The sequence below is a fragment of the Corythoichthys intestinalis genome, chromosome 3 (genome assembly GCF_030265065.1).
Source record: "Corythoichthys intestinalis isolate RoL2023-P3 chromosome 3, ASM3026506v1, whole genome shotgun sequence".
Taxonomy (NCBI): Eukaryota; Metazoa; Chordata; class Actinopteri; order Syngnathiformes; family Syngnathidae; genus Corythoichthys; species Corythoichthys intestinalis.
In genome coordinates, this window is record NC_080397.1 from 12,202,075 (window position 1) to 12,219,709 (window position 17,635).

General features: G+C 38.3%; 1 protein-coding gene across 21 annotated transcripts in view; it reads left to right on the top strand.

Annotated features, from left to right (window-relative positions):
• Positions 1 to 17,635, top strand: part of trpm3 (transient receptor potential cation channel, subfamily M, member 3) — a 286,085-nt gene that overhangs the window by 181,350 nt on the left and 87,100 nt on the right. For all 21 annotated transcript variants that reach the window (XM_057832851.1, XM_057832860.1, XM_057832857.1 and 18 more), the window contains exon 8: positions 1,145 to 1,268. In XM_057832851.1, coding sequence (XP_057688834.1) covers positions 1,145 to 1,268 — 124 coding nt within the window. The remainder of the gene's footprint in view (positions 1 to 1,144; positions 1,269 to 17,635) is intronic.

Below are 17,635 nucleotides of genomic sequence, written 5' to 3' on the forward strand. Positions count from 1 at the left end.
TTTTCAATAGCGTTTCTTCAGCGCCGCCAAGCCAAAACCATTTGACCCACAGACCCTGTTCATACAGCAAAACGAACAGAATTCTCATACAATGCAGGCTCGCTTTCGTTTGACAGCTTTGACAGTTTGACCGTTTACACCAATAATGTGTTTTTTTTTTTAGAAAAAAAGAAGTGGAATTTCAAAACGTTATTTGTCCTATCCTTTTTGTCCAAATTACATCATTTATACAAAAAAAAAAAAAATCAGGATCCTCAGGGGTACAAAAGCTGGATTTAGTTTTTGCTAAAAACGTACAGTTCGGCCAAAATTTGCCAAAAACATACCCATCCATTTCTAAAGGGCAAAGTTTCCCATTCATTTCAATGGCACAAAAACCTCCGTTCACTCCTATTGATTTCCAACTTAAGTGTCCAGATATCAACAAGAATTGATTCCAAAATGCCCCCCAATCAACAGGAAATACCCAATATGAACAGGAAGCGACCCTAAAATACCCCCAAATCAATAGGAAGAGACCCGATATGTACAGGAAGTGACCCCAGAATGCCCCTAAATCAACAGAAAGTGATCCCGAAATCTGCCCTTATCAACAGTTGGTGACTTAATAGGGAAGTGAACCTGAAAAGCTCCAAAATCATCAGGCAGCGACTCGATAAACCAAACATCACAGCAAAGTTACCATCGCAAATTCTCCAGAAATGGCATTTTCTGCTTATGTTTATGTGTGCAAATATTTTATCTTGAATAATTACTAAGATAAACAGGTTTTCGTCGAGAACTGCAAAAATGAAATATTTACTGAGATCGGATTTGTTCCAATTGACGGCGATGGACGTCCAATTGATTTACACTAGAAGTCCGTTGTCGTCAATCGTAGAGGACGAGCGAATAGATTTTCTCAGCAGTTGAAAACTGTCATCCAGGTCAAGGCAAATAGTGCATTTTGGGAAAACAGGTAATTGAAATAAAAACATTTGCAGCTAATTAAAATTGTAACTGCAAAATATGCAAACACATTACTTTAATAATGTTTCTCAGGAGATGTGGCTTATATAATTGTTTTTATTAGTTTCTCACTGTGTCCAGTTCCCATTCAGTTTTACTTTCTTATCTCTCCTCTTTTCTTTCTTTCCTCTTTCAGCATAATTAATGAGTCTCTGAGAGACCAGTTGCTGGTGACCATCCAGAAAACCTTCACCTACAGCCGCACACAGGCACAACATCTGTTCATCATTCTAATGGAGTGCATGAAGAAAAAGGAACTGGTGAGTGTTTGCTAGTAAGGTAGGGAACCTCTGGGTACCTCATGACATGATACGATTTGCGATAAAAGGCTCACGATAACGATCTCACGATATGGCGATACAGCAATTATCGATAACAGAAAAACAAGCTATTTTCGTCCTTCTTCCGTGAATTTGAATGAGTTTATCCCTAGTAGACGTCCAATCCGCTTAAACTGGGAGACATGGCAGCATATGAACCAATGCCCTTAGTGGCAGGCAATGCCAGGCAAGGAGTACATTTTGGGGGCATTTCACGTCCTTTCCTGTTGATTTTCGGTCACTGACTTCCTTTTCTATTTGGGGCATTTATGGGTCACTTCTTGTTGATTTTGGGTAGCTGAAATGGAAGTGACGCAAGAATGTCCCCAAATTTAATAGGAAGTGACTCAAAATCAACTGGAAGTAACCTGTAAATGCCCTAAAATTAACATGAGTGACCTGTAAATGCCCAAAATAGTGACTGCGAATGCTCTGATTTCAATGCAATTGACAAAGCTAGAAGTCCAATACAGTCAAAACTAATTGGATGTCTAGCGCCGTTGTAGGTGCACTATCCGCTTGGAGAGCACAATCTGCTCGGGGGGCCTGCGCCTGCTGATGGCTGAATGCTCGAGTAGCATTCGGGGAATGTGGGAAATCAGACTTTTCCCACCTCCGACCAGGAAAAATACAGTATAATTGGAATGCCACTCGAAACTGGGGGATTCTAGTCACCAACAGTGTTGTTGGTAACAGCGTTAGAGTATAATGGCATTACTAACAGCGTTATTTTTTTCAGGAGGGAGTGATCTAATTAATTACTTTTCTCATCTTGGCAACACCGTTACAGTTACTGAGGATGTAAAGGCGTCCGTTACTAAGCGTTGCTACATTGTTTGAATGACGCGAAAAGTCAGAGACATGGACTCACGGAGACGAGAAAGCAGAGCGGGAGTGGGGAGGAGACGCTGTTGCAAACGAGGTGGCGCCAATAATACCTGACTGTAGCCGATAGCCTATAAACTACGCCCACATGATGTTACAGTAGATATCACATGTATAGAGAACTAGATGTGAAATGATAGACTCGCCGGCGTTAGTAAACAGCCGCCATCTTAAAAGCAGTAGAACTTCTCAGGAAGGCTCTGTTGAAGAGAACCTTCCTAGCGAACCTAAGTAACTTTTTATCCAGAATACTGTACTCCTAAATCGGCAAAATCTTGATTTGAATCTATCTTTAAATGATGAAACAGTTTTAAAACGTCCACATGTTGAAAGTAGACAGAAGGGAACTAATGCAATAATGGGAGCAATTTTAACAACTTTTATGGTTGATTCATAACATTAAATGACTTCCAAACACAGCAAAGGTTACTATGTTTTTTGTTTTTTTGGGGGGGAAATAAAAAAAAAAAAAAACATGACAGTTAACACCAGTTACTTTTCCAAGTAACTAATTACTCTTACATTCAGGTAACTGAGTTACTAACTCAATTACATTTTGGGAGAAGTAATTTGTAACTGTAATTAATTACTATTTAAAAGTAAGATTAACAACACTGATCACGAAGTCGGGGGCAACAAAGTGCCACTTCATGAGTTACTTTAATCTGATGTCACTCGACAAAATGGCGCTCAATGCAACGTATTGACGACACAATAATGAAGTTTAATTAAGTTTGCTTTTTGCTTTATTAGCTTTATGAATTGATATTTTTAACATTGCCTTTCAGCAAGGATGTAACTAAAGAAGGCAGTTACAGTGTGTGCAATTTATCTCAACCTTAATTTTTCCTCCACTTTTCGATCGCTTATGAAAAGGCAGGTTTGCTGGAGGTCAAAATGTCTTTAAATGGCCAAAACAAAAAACAACTAATTGTCGCTATCAACCAACTTTGTTGTTTACATTCGCCTGGAAAGCTTTGAGGTCACAACTGGGACCATCCAAGTGGGATAAGTGTGACTTCCCACCTTCCTCAAATGCAGCAAAAGTGTTCAGGTTGGTTTTTCTATTGTGTCCATAATGGGTGATTTATATGAAGAAAATGTTCATTATTTAAAGAAAGGAACATACAAGATCAGTGCTGATGTCAAAAGCAAGCAAGCAAAGGAAAAAAAGCGGATGGTGCACCTACACTGTCAGTGGCAGCCAGTGACCTAACGTAGACACTATTCTTTTGGAAGATTTTGGTAGCAACCCGTTTTTGTTGTTTTTTTTTAAACAGTGATACCTTTTTATAACGATATATCGATTCTTGGTGGGAGCATACCGATAATCTTTTGGCCTACAAAGTATCGCAATATACAGTATCACCATTTCGATATATTGTCACACCTCTATTTTTTAGTGTTGTGCTCAAGACCACACTATCTTAGACTAAAACATGCCTGAGACATGACCAAAAAATTTATTTTAAAGAATAAAAGATTTTTTTTTCCTTTTACATCTCTTTCGCCGTCAATAGCACTGACGCATGATCATTCACTGCCAGCCCACTTACACAGTATATGAACTGCGAGAGATCAAATTGACTGCACGGTGTGGGTTTAAACAGAGTTCATGGTAAGACGTACATCCTGTTGAGTGCACTCATCACGCGCATTCATCTCTCAGCTGTAGTCCCTTCGGAGCAGTGTCAGTCACATAAAATCAGCCTCTGACAGTCATGCTAGTTAATAGCAAGTGTGAAAATATGCCATGTGTAGGACTATTCAGTGCTTGGCGCGTCACCTGCATGCGCATTTGTGCAAATTCTTTCAGTGCCACGGCAAGGAAAATCAAAATATCTCACCACAAACATAACTGCAGTACAACAAGGGGACATGACTACCTTTTAATTTTGAAAACAAAATTTTAATGAGAGATTTTAACATGGGTTAAAATGTATTTAACATGAGTGTGTCTGGAGTGTGTCTCATTTACTTACCGCCACCCCAAAAATCCCCAAATTTTCATATCTTTCAATATACTGTAAACCTGATATTTTATTGTTCCATTCGTGCGCCGCGGATTAGATATCATTTTCGCATGCAGTCTGCATTGCTCTCTCATATGTAAGCGCAGCATCACCTTCTGCTGGCCCCGCCTTCTTTAACACAAGGCATCTCCCGAGTCAGTCAAACCACCAGTGATTGAGCCAAAGAAAGTGGATAACTGCAAATTTACTTAGATTAAGATGTTCTGTACTATTCAATAATGCATCAGCGCAAGAAGAAGAATTTCAATTTTAAAATGGCTAGTTGCTTTACATTATATGCCTTATGTCACACCTGAGTATAAGTCGAATTTTTTTTTTTTTTTGATAAAATCCAACACCGAACAGACATCTCATCTTGAATGGTAATTGATAAACAAATTATAATAGAGAACAACAGGCTGAGTGAGTGTACAGTATGCTAACGTTACATGACTGATTTTCTTTTTGTTTAGCCCTTTTCAGTTCTTTTATAAATATTTTATAAGTTACCGCCAATGCTGCAACTAAGGCCTTCAGCGCCCTCTTGCTGTTTCGTGTGAAAATAACATGTGAAATGATATAATAATGTGTTAAAGCAACACTAGGTAACTTTTCAACCTCTATGAAATATTTTCATAACATTTGTAAAGATATGTCGACTGATAACTAGTTGAATGACACCTCTTTTATATCTTGACGGGGTCTGTATAGCTTTGAGGAGAGTGGCTGGAACCTTGCCACACAAAAAAACTACAAATGTGCTGATTGTTTTACGGCAATCGTCACTTCCCCCTTTCATTATGAAGACGGAAGTTGATAGGAACGCTGTTGCGCGAATTCTGCAAAGATGGAAGAGCAACAAAAGAGAAAACAAGGAGGAAAAAATGGGAGGCTACCAGGGATAGAAGGTTGTTTTTTTACATCTGCAGCGCTGCAATGCATGCTTGGAGGCATGTTGGGAAATAAAAGTGTTAACAGCAGGTGGCAGCAGAGGTTGACTGTCTCCCCCAAGGGAGCAGTGATGGCCAAATACAGCTTATAGAAGCAATGTAGCTTTGCAGCCAAATACTTCAAAACTTCATGGTGGTTCATTTGGTCTTATGACAGTGGTATGGTATGATGGCACTGTCAAATAGTATTATTGGTTAATATCTTTTGGTGTAAATATCCCATAATACAGTGAGGACATCTGCGGCTTATAGTCCAGTGCGGCTTATCTATGAAGAAATGCCATTTTCGTGTCAAATTTGGTGGGTGGCGGCTTAGGTCAGCTGCGCCTTATAGTGAGAAAATTACGGTATTCATCCTTAACACAACCGCTGTTACGACACTGTGTGAGTGTGTGCTGGTCCTCATGGGAAACGTAGTCTTCCTTATGGCAAAAAAACTACCGCTTTTGTACACCGGTGTCGCTAAAATCGACCAAAACTAAAAAGTTACCCAGTGTTCGTTCAATAATCTCACACACAATTCGCACCCATGGCTAAACTATGAGAAAAAAACTGTGATTTACAGTGTGAAAAATACGGTATAAAGGTTTGGTTTTCACTTTAGCCTTTGTCTAACTCACTGTCTTACGCTGTTAGTTTTCTGTCTGTTTGTTTGGGTGTTCGTGTTAGTTAGGCATGTCAGATGTGTTTTTCCTGTTAATCCGGCCTCTATTTTGCTTTTGAGAATACATGTACCTAATTTTACGTACAGTTCCGTAACCCCAATTTTAGGATTCCCCTTCCTGTCAAATCCCACTTTAACCACTGCAAATAGAGTAGACGTTAATGTTAATGACGTCTTCCATTTATATTGGCATTTAACTAGCAGATTTTCGGCAGCAAAAAGTGAGGTGTGTTTTGCAGTTTAATGCGCAGTATTTGTCTTTTTTGTTGTTATTTATTTTGAATTTTACAATTTAGCTCAACCTACTGTATGTGCAATACACATTATAAACAATATCTGACCGTTTTTTATTTCAATCCTTTGGACATGATGTTATTGGACCCGATTTCCAACTCAAGACTGAACATCTGTATTGTTAATATGTGAAGTGTTGCTGCCGCAAGCACTTATTGACTAATTACTCTTTATTAAGTAGTATGTGTTGAATCCGTGAGCACGAGCCAATACAACTGTAATTAGTTGCGCACAGAAGCAGCTTTTTGCACTTAATTATTCAACGGTATTCTAATTAAAATGAAGCACATTGAATTGGTTGTACACGCTAGCCACATGCAAAGCAGCAGGTTGGAAACCTTGCATCGCGCCCACTTCTTACTCTTTGTAAGAGGATTGATGACAACCCCAGCGGGCCTCTAGCATCCGACTGATGGATATCCTCAACACAATACAGCAAAGCCGAACAATAGCGAGTGCATCATTCAACAGGAGTGACTGTAGAGCCTAGATAATTTGCAGTAGTGAAGTTAAACAGTTATTATACGGGGCTTTGCTTTGCAAAGGCCTAGATAGTAATTACAATGTAAAAAATAGAGCAAGAACGACACCATATTGAGGCCGCAGTTAATCGGACGCTTGTTTTAGTTCATATTCTTTTTGGTAAATTTTGTTTACATGAAAGTTACGATGCGCTGGTTTTAATGCTCAAGCGAAATAGAGTAAAATGTTGAATGCATGTCTTTTTGATAATGTATTCAATCACACATTCCTCTCTCTAGTTTGGCTAGTATAAAAAGCCAGGCTTGTGTCAGGGGACATATGCTGCCCAAGCACCATGGAGAGTCTCAAAAAGCCTAAATGGATTACAGTTATGAGCCAGAGAGCAGTTGGCAATTTGCTGGCTGGAACTTGGTACTGCTTGGGCCCAAGTACACATGACACACACAAAACGTGGAACCATATCACAAGACACTTGTGGACCGCAAGTACAGTGTATAAAACAACTCTGCACATGTCTATTGAATTGGAAGGTTTTGTAATCCAGTGGTACCTATACTGACGAAATTAATTTGTTCTGGAAGTAGTCACGTAAACTGGAAAAAATTCTGTAAGTAGGGATGCATTTTCCATGTAAATGTTCCAAAGCCCCCAAAAATCAGACATAAATCTTTTATAAAGCATAAAATTTCATCCAAACATGTAACAAATACATGTTACAATTAGGTTATCGCACAATAAACATGAAATAAGAGTTGTGCATAATGCAAAAAAAAAAAAAAAAAGACAAAGAATACAGTAAAGAATAAGTTATACTTACGTAAAACTGTCGGACCACCTCATGGCCTGAGGGGCGAATGAAGAACACGCTGGGATACACACATACACATACAGGTGAGGTCCTTCTCAGTCAATTACATGCCAGGAAGATGCTCGGCAATGGTTAATGGCAGAAAAGCTATAAATATGTTACGCTCAGTAAACGCTGGGAACTGCGAGGAGCAGCCCATAGTGTATGTTCCCCTCTTTCTTCCGTAACAAGAGGTAATATTTTTCCATTGAGCCATGTTAGTCTTAGTGTTAGTTAGCCTAAAAATTCAATTTTTAGAGACATTTAGAAGTATTATTAAGGTTTTCTAATGAATTCATCACGATTAAGTACATTGTAATTGCATGGCGATATTTGTTCCAAAAAGCTACATTTTTTTAATTCAAAGGATTTCATTGGATGAATGAATCAAATACGTTGGAAAAATTAATTAATTGACTTTCCATTCATTCATTCATTCCATTCACATTAATGGTATTGCACAAACCCACCTTTTTTTAATTACAGGGTTTTTTTATTTTAATTTTAAATTTTATTTATTTTGACTCTCACAAATAATATACTGTACCTTGTACTTACAATAGTGAATGAAGATGATCCATTTCTCGATTACTTTTTTCTTTAAAAAAAAAACAGAAGGAACAAATTAAATAACAAACAATAACTAAATAAATAAAATAATAAGTTATTGAGTTATTAGTTATTTTATTTATTGGATTTCTCTATTTTCAGAAGTCATCAGACAAGTTAATGCGCACGTCCATTTAGTCTGTGTACCATGAAATTGTGCACTGACAAATGTTCGGTATTTGGAATGTTACCTGCGGTTAAAATGTGTTATTTTTAAAATCGTTAATTTTATTGTAATTAATTAATTGTAATTATTCATTCATTTATTTTCTCAGCCTCTTATCCTCACAAGAGTCGCAGGGGTGCTGGAGCTAATCCCAGATAACTATGGGCAGTAGGCGGGGTACACCCTGAATCGGTTGTAGCCAATCACAGGGACGATCAACCATTCGTGCAAACACTCATACCTAGGGACAATTTAGAGTGTTCTATCAGCCTACTACGCATGTTTTTGGGATGTGGGAGGAAACCGGAATACCCAGAGAAAACCCACACAGGCACGGGGAGAACATGCAAACTCGAACCCTTGATCTCAGAACTGTGAGGTGGATATGCTAACCACTCTGCCACTGTTCTGCTTAATTTTAATCAATCAGTTAAAAATTAGACACCAAGATAAATCATACCAAAACATTTACCACCTTTAAATTGCTCAATTACATTATTTTATGTCAAATTAATTTTAACCTTTGCTGCCATTGATGGCAATAGATGTCCAATCCATGTTGACTATCCCAGTCAAAAAATAATTGAACATCTCTTGCCTTCAATGTGACTAAAACGTGACGATTGACCGGCAGTCTTTGAGGTGCATCTTGATAACACTAGCTTTATTGCTTAATCCTCACTAATGAAATATGTAAAACATGCTGAAACATATGCAGATAACATAAACAAACTAACCAATATATGCAAAAAAAAGTGGTGCCTTTTGTTGTATCTTTTACAAAATGATCAGTTTCCATTAAAAATACGCCAATAAAGTGCAGTTTTTGCCTTTACAGCTTCAAACCAAAAGTCTTCAATCTTGTTAATTATTCACGAGGTGGGCCTTCTCCCCCCTCCCTTAAAGTACGATGTTATGCAAGTGGGGGTTCTCAATAAGTGCCCTGATAGTTCCCATCTTGCCATGAATAATTGAGTGAAGAATAGTCCTTATATGTTTAATTCAAATTAAATATTCACGAGCAACAACTGTATTCCATGGGCTTCTTGACAAGAGAAACTAAGAACAAGTACGAGTGCAAAGTGGTCACTTAGGAGAAGAGAATTTGTGGAATATATTTGATTTTAAGAATGAGCTTTTGGGAAAAAGAATAAGTGGAATAAAGCTGATCAAGTAGCCAGAAAGACAGTTTATAATCATATGGGTGTTTCATCTTTTTAAAAATGTATCTCCCACTATCCTTTCTTTAGGTTGGCATACTGTAAAATTGTTATTTTCACAGAAAACATAACTTTTTTTACGTTTACCACACATGAACTTCACTGCCAGCCATATGAGTTAGTTTTAAATGAGTTTATCAGTAGTAGACATCTAATCCGTTTGAACTGGGAGGGTTGGCAGCGAATTAACATTCGTTCATTCACTTCGAACCGATTGGACGTCTATTGCTGTCAATGGCTCATACGCGACACAGAATGTTATTTTTTCCTGACTGCCGCTATGAACATATGACGCCTGCAAATAGGCTTGGGGAGCCAAATAGCAGCCCTTTTAAGTGAAATGATGCATATTTTCTAATCAGCTTGGCTCACTGCAGCGTGAACAGCAGTTTTTCCCTGATCCCCAAAGCATGTAGCCGAACATGTATGAAGATGACGGAATCCTCCAGTCAGAAGAAGATTGCGCCGCTTTAACACTTCTCACATCAGTATTTGCCTCACGCGGGCTTCCCATGTCTTAGCTTCTCGTCACTGTCTTCTCAATCCCCACCGGCTCGGAAGCTCCATTTCAATGGTTGTTAATTTTTCTTATGTGCTCAAAGCTGAAGACTGAAGCAGCATTTCCATTACCCCTAGTGATCCGCAAAATAAAAATTTTGCAATAAAAAATGGCCCAAAAAACCACTCAAATATATATTGCATAAATATTGCATTTTTCTAGATTTTTCAATATTCAAATATATAGCAAGAGCGCAACGGTCAACCTTTAAAAAAATAAATAAAAATGATACCTCGCAGGACGCGACGACACGCGTTTTGGGTGTCCATATCCTTTTGTAAAATTTTGCAGGATGAGACTTCACCAGAGTTATGAGGCTTCTTAAAAACACCCTTCAGTGGTATCATGCTTAAATCTCAATTATACTTTGCCCTACGATTGGATGGCAACCGATTCAGGGTGTACCCCGACTGCTGCCCATCGTTAGCTGGGCTTGGCTCCAACACCCCCATGATATGCGGCTCGGAAAATGTATGTGTTAAAATACGAAAGAACAAATATTATTATTTTTTTTTTTTCTTGGTTGAAACCACTACTGCACTAACCCTTTTATATTGCTATCATGTTCGTAGGTATCAGATTATGAGTTGTTACTAGCAGATCTTCAAAATCAGGGCAGTCAGGTAAAAAAATATTTGTTCGGGACATACATGTTGTGGTTCGACGACCACTTTTGAAGCAGAGATTAAATATTGAGACTATACAAACAGATCAGATGCACCTCTGACAGCCCCTTGCTTTGTCGGAGATGTTGCTGCTCTGTGGTCATCTATGAAATTAACTCAATGGTTGCCAATGACAGTGAAAGACGTGCAATTGATTTTAAGCGGGAGGGTTGCCAAGTTCAAATGGATTGGACATCTACTAGTGATAAACTCATTTAGAGCCACATGATTGGACGTCTATCATTGTCATTGGCAGTGAAATAGTTGAATTAGCTTGCAGTGTCTAACATGTTACGTTGATGCAGGAGCTCTCTATTATGGATGCTCAGGGTTCACCTTGGGGATGTGATTAGAGAATAGGTAGAAGTAGGAAGGGCGGGGAAGATTCATGGTGGGATTTGGTGGGCATGAAGATGATCACTGGGAGAAGGAGAGGTTAAGGTGGACACACCCGCTGAGGCATGAACAAGGATGAAAATCCTCAATTATCATGGTCTTTCTTTAATGACAACTTCATCCGTCTTCTGTACTTTAGGCGGCAGACAATATATATACCTTTGGGAATTTTACATTGTGCTAAATGAGCTGGTTCGGGGTTAAATGTTACAAATTGGTTACATTCAAGTGGAATATACATGTGTTATACTAGGTCTCTTTGGCGTGCATTTTCCTCCTTGATTAGCTTGGGCAAAGGAAATTCATGCTTAATTTTTTTCTTTAGCTTCTGATCCTGTTGTTTTCCTGATTTATTTTGCCGATATGATTATAGTCTGAACGGATGTCTTTATTTCTAGAGCATTAAAAATAATGAAACCTGTATTACGTACTGTATATCATTTATGCGCACAGGTTGTGTCATAAAGATGTCTCTGAGCGATTATCATAAGGTCCCTTAGGCGTGATTTTTCCTCCTTGTTCTGCTTGGAAGAATAATTGGAAATATCATGTGTGGTTAACACTGAACTAAAAATATTCCGATGCTGAATTATCTATTTTTTCTTTTATTGCCGATCACATCTTTTCGTAATGTTTTGCCGTTACATTCAAATACGTATATTTTAGATCGTTTGTGACCAAAACCGATACTACCGATACTAACCCACTTCAAGAAGCTTGAATTGTTGCTTGACTGAAATGCTTGAATTAAATTTCGCACTTAGATGTTAACATGGCTGCCATTGACTGCAATACATGTCCAATCTGTTTGATCTGGGAGGGGTCAATTCAAGTGGATTGAATGTCTTTTGGCATCAGTGTTAGTCAATTTATTAACATGACTGACTGGATCAATTTTAAATATGTGACATCGCTTTCTTTCAGTGTATAATTTGTTCATTCCATATCTTTTTTAGAAACCGAAATTGCAAAGCCGAAAACGACTTGTCATTTCATTTCTCTTTTTTAAATAAAAAATCTGAAAACAAATAACGGCCTATTTTTTCGTTGTTTTTATTCCGTTTTGAAATCAAAAATAGAATATGAGAGAATGGAACTATCATGGGAGTTTTGTTCTATTTGTTTTGTATTAGTTTGTGTTTTTGGTTTGTATCATTTTTGATGTGTTGTGACCCGAGGTTGTTACCATTTTTTTCTTAGGAAGGTCAGTCTTTACCGGTGATTCCGTTGAAGGGTGAATTGAGCAGCACGATAGCTAACGTTTACGAGATTGAACGAATGCAAGACACTACCATTATACCTTCAGTTCTAAGTGTGATACGCTTGCCCTCTTTAAAAAGCACATACACATCTACCATCCTTGACAAAAACGTTCAGCATTAATTACTGTAAAACATTAGCTATCGTGCTGCTCGATTCACCCATCGGTGGAATCAGCTGGTAGACCATTTTGAGAAAAATACAGTCAACAACTTCTGATTCACAACACAAAAAAAAATGATACAAACCAAAAATGAATAGAACAACATTGCGATAATTCAATTCTCTCATATTCTATTTTTAATTTCAAAACAAAATTAAAACAGTGAAAAATAGGCTGTTATTTGTTTTCCATGTTTTGATTTGAAAACGAGAAATGAAACACCAAGTCGTTATACATTTTCCGATTTTAGATTCTAAAAAAGATATAGACTAATCCGAGCAAAACGAACGGAAGTACCCCATTCCCCATTGCCAGGGTGTACCGCCCGCAGCAGACACAGCCAGCAGATGCTAGAATTGTCAACCGTCTACTGAAATACGGGATATTGCCGTATTCAGAAACAAAAGTACTCATCCCAAATTAAGCTTACAAAGGACGCTCTGTCCTGTACTATCATGATAATCGAAAAAAGTGTTTTATCTGTAGAACGAACGAATACGAGTATTGTCCTTTTTAAGAATATGTAGATGAAAGCATTCTCCCACTTCTCCTGTTTTCTAACCAATGAGCTGACAGAACAATGATAATCCCGCTCATCTCATTGGTCAAGGTACTGTGGATTGTCATTATGATATCAGAAGACATAGAATGTGGGAGATAAGAAGTTTGAGTGACGCTTGAGTAAAAAGCATTTTCAAAATAATGATCATTGGTTTTCTTGTTCTTCTCTGTGTTCTTTATTCTCACTATTTTTATAATATTTTTGTGTTCTGTCCATTTTGTTTGCATTTTCACATTATATTTAGGAATGATCATTTGCGAAACTTATTGCTGAGGGGACTTTGAACGCACCTCGGTTTATGTTTGCACTTTTAAAAACATATTAAAAATACATTGCTTGTAATCATTGTTTTTCGATGTGCTTATACCACTCAAATATGTGTTTAATTCAGGTTTGAGTAAAATTATATTACAGGTACTGTATATATTAGAAAAAAAATAATGATAATCCCTTCCACATACAAAAGAAAAAAAACATCAAACGTAGACGGTTATCAGGCCAGGCGGCTCTACCAATGAGGTGTTGCTTATTTTTATTTTCAGGGAGTTAGCATTCCTAGCAGCTAACATTACTGTTTGCATTGACTGACGCTGGACTGCTACGGAGGTGTGTTAAAGGGTATTATAATACTAAGGGGCTTTGAGATATCAATAGAACCGTTATGTGGCAAGATAACAAATATTAATAAAGTTAACAAAAAAAATAAGTCACATTCATGAGCAATTATCGAAAATAGATCTAAAATCACGAACATTTCTGAAAGTATTCCGGAAACAGCCAATGAGGCGGAGACGTCACAACAAGGAAACAAAAGGTCGAGGCAGGTGCCATTGTTGTTTATCGACGAGAGAGTTGCCTTCGTGTTTTATCAAAAAATCGCTAAAATGGTTCAAATCTGTCATGCTATGTGGCGTACAAATAGCCATTTGTCGCAATGTAGTACCCATGAGTTCCCGAACGCGAGAAAAAGAGCTGGACTACGCAGACAATGAGTAAAGTTCGTCCGTGCTAAGAGGGCTAATTTTGCAGACCCAGCCTCCGGCACGGTTTTGTGTGGTGCGCATTTTACACCTGAAAGCTATTCGAACTATGGACAAATGAAATCAGGTTTTGCTAAGAAATTGCTGCTGAAAGCAGATGTGGTGCCCACCATACACGCGCAGCCACCTAAATGTCCCGAGATATCAAGAAAGGGGACGATGACTGGCTCTGATGAGACCACCCCACAACCCCAGGCTAACCAAAGGAGCGGAGCAGCCAAGCTCGAAATGGCCAGAGTGAGTACTCTTTTATAATAAAAAACATCACGCATTGGATATAGGACTGGACACATCTCCTAATCCCATTCATATTTGTGTCTGTTGGCAGAGTGAAAACCTATGATAGCACAATAAATGATAATTATTCTATACATTACTTTATTTTGCGGTCACGGTGTATCAGCTTCACAAAAAGAAATGCAAAACAAACCATTCGGTGTTTCCCACACGATCTGTTGCCGGCGTTTCATCACTTGCCACGTTTACATGGAGCCAAATATTCCAATTACAATCGGAATATTTGTTCAAACCGAATAAATGCGTTCCACATAAACACCTCATTAGGAATGAACAGGCCCAAACCGAATGGAATTTCATTCCGATTCACAGGGGTGGAATATTCCTTTTCCCAAACCGATTAGAAGTAAAATTATATCATGTAAACAGGGAAGCGGAATGGTGGCTGGTTGCGTTCTTTCTGCACATGCTCCGTACTGACGTGGTGACGTCACTTGGTGACGTAAGTAACGTCACTTGCAACATGGCTTCCAAGCACAGCGCACCTAATTGGAGTCCGGCGGAAAGATTATATTTAATTCAAACTTTAAAAGAATTGAATATAATTGCTCGCTTAGACGGGCGTAAAACGAGGAACAGTGAACTATTTAAAAAAGTTCACGAGAGGTTACACGAAGCCGGAATAGACCGGAGCGTTGACCAGATTAGAAACCGGTGGAAAACCGGCTACTACAAGGCAAAAGAGCAAAACAGCAAAAGCGGATACGACCCCACAAACACAACAAGTGGGTTAAAGTTAAAACAGCAGCACTCTGACGATCGAGCTCCATGTTTTGCAACGTGACGCTTTGTTTTGGTTAATCTGCGCATGTCAGACAGCAGTTGTCAAACGTCCTTTCGGAATAAAGGCAGACACATGTAAACGCTGGATCGGAATAGATGAAGTGACATGTAAACAGCTGATCTGAAATTTCCATTCGGAATGATTTGAATCGGTATGAATAAAAGTCAGCATGTAAACGTGGCTAGCGTGATTGCTCCCCTCAATGATCCTTTCATTAAGCTGCATTGGCTTTCGTTTGGGCTCAAACTGATAACCCAAAACACCAAAGAAAGGTTCATAACTCTCCTCGTCACCATTAGAAGAACGTTCATTACGTCGGATTCGTCGCTGCAACTAGAAACAAAATTGTCCGCCATCATCACCGCCATTCAGTACTAAGCACTGAGCCGGTTGTTTCCTTGCTGTGATGTCACACACACAATATGCTAGATTTCCAGGATCTCGGGTGCCGGTCGTTTTAGCTTGACAATCGATCCAAATTTCTATCATTTTCTTGGTGTTGCGATGTGTATATTTATACAAAGTGGCATGATATGAATCCAGAAGGCATGCGTTTATGGATAAATGATGGAATATTAGCATTTCCCCAGGTGTTGTAATACCCTTTAACACCCCAGTAATGGCGGTCACCAATAGAGAGCAAAGTCCACAAATCTCTACTCGGATTAGTCTATGCAATGAACGAATGATATACTGGTGTGCTTCCCTCTGATTGGCCTTCAGCGAGATCCTGCTGCAATAGCTTTTACAAAAAAGGATCCCTGAAAATGTCTATTTTTGGGAATAATCACTTTTAAAACAAACCTGGGAGACCACGATGACACTGGCAAGCCCACCCACAACTAATGTGGTCCAATCTGATTCAATGTGAGCAAACTACACATTGTTTTTCAATGGAGTTGAAATCCACCAGAGCATGTCGCTGCAATTGAGCGCTTTAAAAAAGAGAGTGATAATATTAAGAAGAAAAATAAACATTTTGGACTCCCACTAGGGTGTCTTATGCATTCTTGCAATTAGACGCGTTATCTGTGTTCTCTCTCATGAAGACCTCCAATCAATACCTTCACATCCCATTGCACCTGGAAAAAGACCTTTTGATTACACGACAGTTTGTGTGTGCAACATACAAACACATTGAACCGCTTGCCTTATTGGTGATTGCGTGACACAGGTCTACGGTATTAGGCCGGGCTTCATTCCTCATTTCTCACTGGGATGAATCCACGTCATCAGCATATGGTGCACGAATGATTAATGTGCCAAGATAATAGATGTCATAAATCACCAATGAGGATGGGATTACTTTTTAAACAGTCATGTTTATATGAAAGAAAACATCATTGGAGAAGGGAGTGAGAAAAAATGGCTCGCCTGCAATATTGCTGTGCTGGCGGAGAGAAGCATGTGGATTCCCAGCGCTCTATGAAATGAAGCCATTTAGAGGAAGGAGATGGGAAGGGAGATGGGCTGCGGGGAAACAGGGGAGGTAGGAGGAGATGGATGCTTGGATTAGAGAAGGAACTCATCAGGCATTCAGAGCACGCTCGTCAAGGTGCCTTCCACGCATCAACACATACATGTGCAGTGCGTGCACCTTTGCCCATATATTCATACTAAGGCATGCCAACATATCTTTGGCATATATTACTTTGGAGTTATAGAAAAGACCATGTCTTTTGCGAGTGGATCGAAACCCTCAAAAATGTGGTCTTGAGACAAAGACTGCTCTTGAGAGTTACAACACTGCAGGGGTCTTTCCAGAATTGTAGGAAATTTTACGTCGTACCATAGACTTCATAATAATTGACATAACACGGGAAACGGGGCCGATCCATAGGGGACCTGTTTTCAAAAACTTAAAATCAAAATATTTTCAAAACCAAAGTCGCTACCGACCTAAAACTAAAACAGGAACCTACCTTAGCCATATATGAGTCTCCGTGAGCAGCAGCTTTAAAAAAATTCAAAGTTGTTCTCTTATAAAATCCTCATTATTTTTTATGTAACTATAACAAAACTTAAAATTGCTATAAAATTCTCAGATTTTACACAAGATGCACAAAAATCACCAAATGGAGAGATAATCACCTATATTTTCAGGATCAATAGCAATATTTAACATATCATATAATTTTATGACCAAAATGGCAATTTTTTTTTTTTTAAATTTACTGTAAGTTTTCAACAGCTAATAAATCACTCAATTTAACATCAGAAACTTAATACTTGAGGAAAACATGCAGAATCAATTTTGAATAATATGTAAATAGATTATTAATAAATTCTATATACAAACACAACTTATTATAGAAGAGAAAAGCCCCTTATTATCATTATACAGTTATACAATAAAATTGTGGAGCAGCAGGATATGTTAAAATCTCTACAGTGACGTGCAAGTATGAAATCTAAATAAACATAAATATAAAATGCGTATGAGATAGTCCT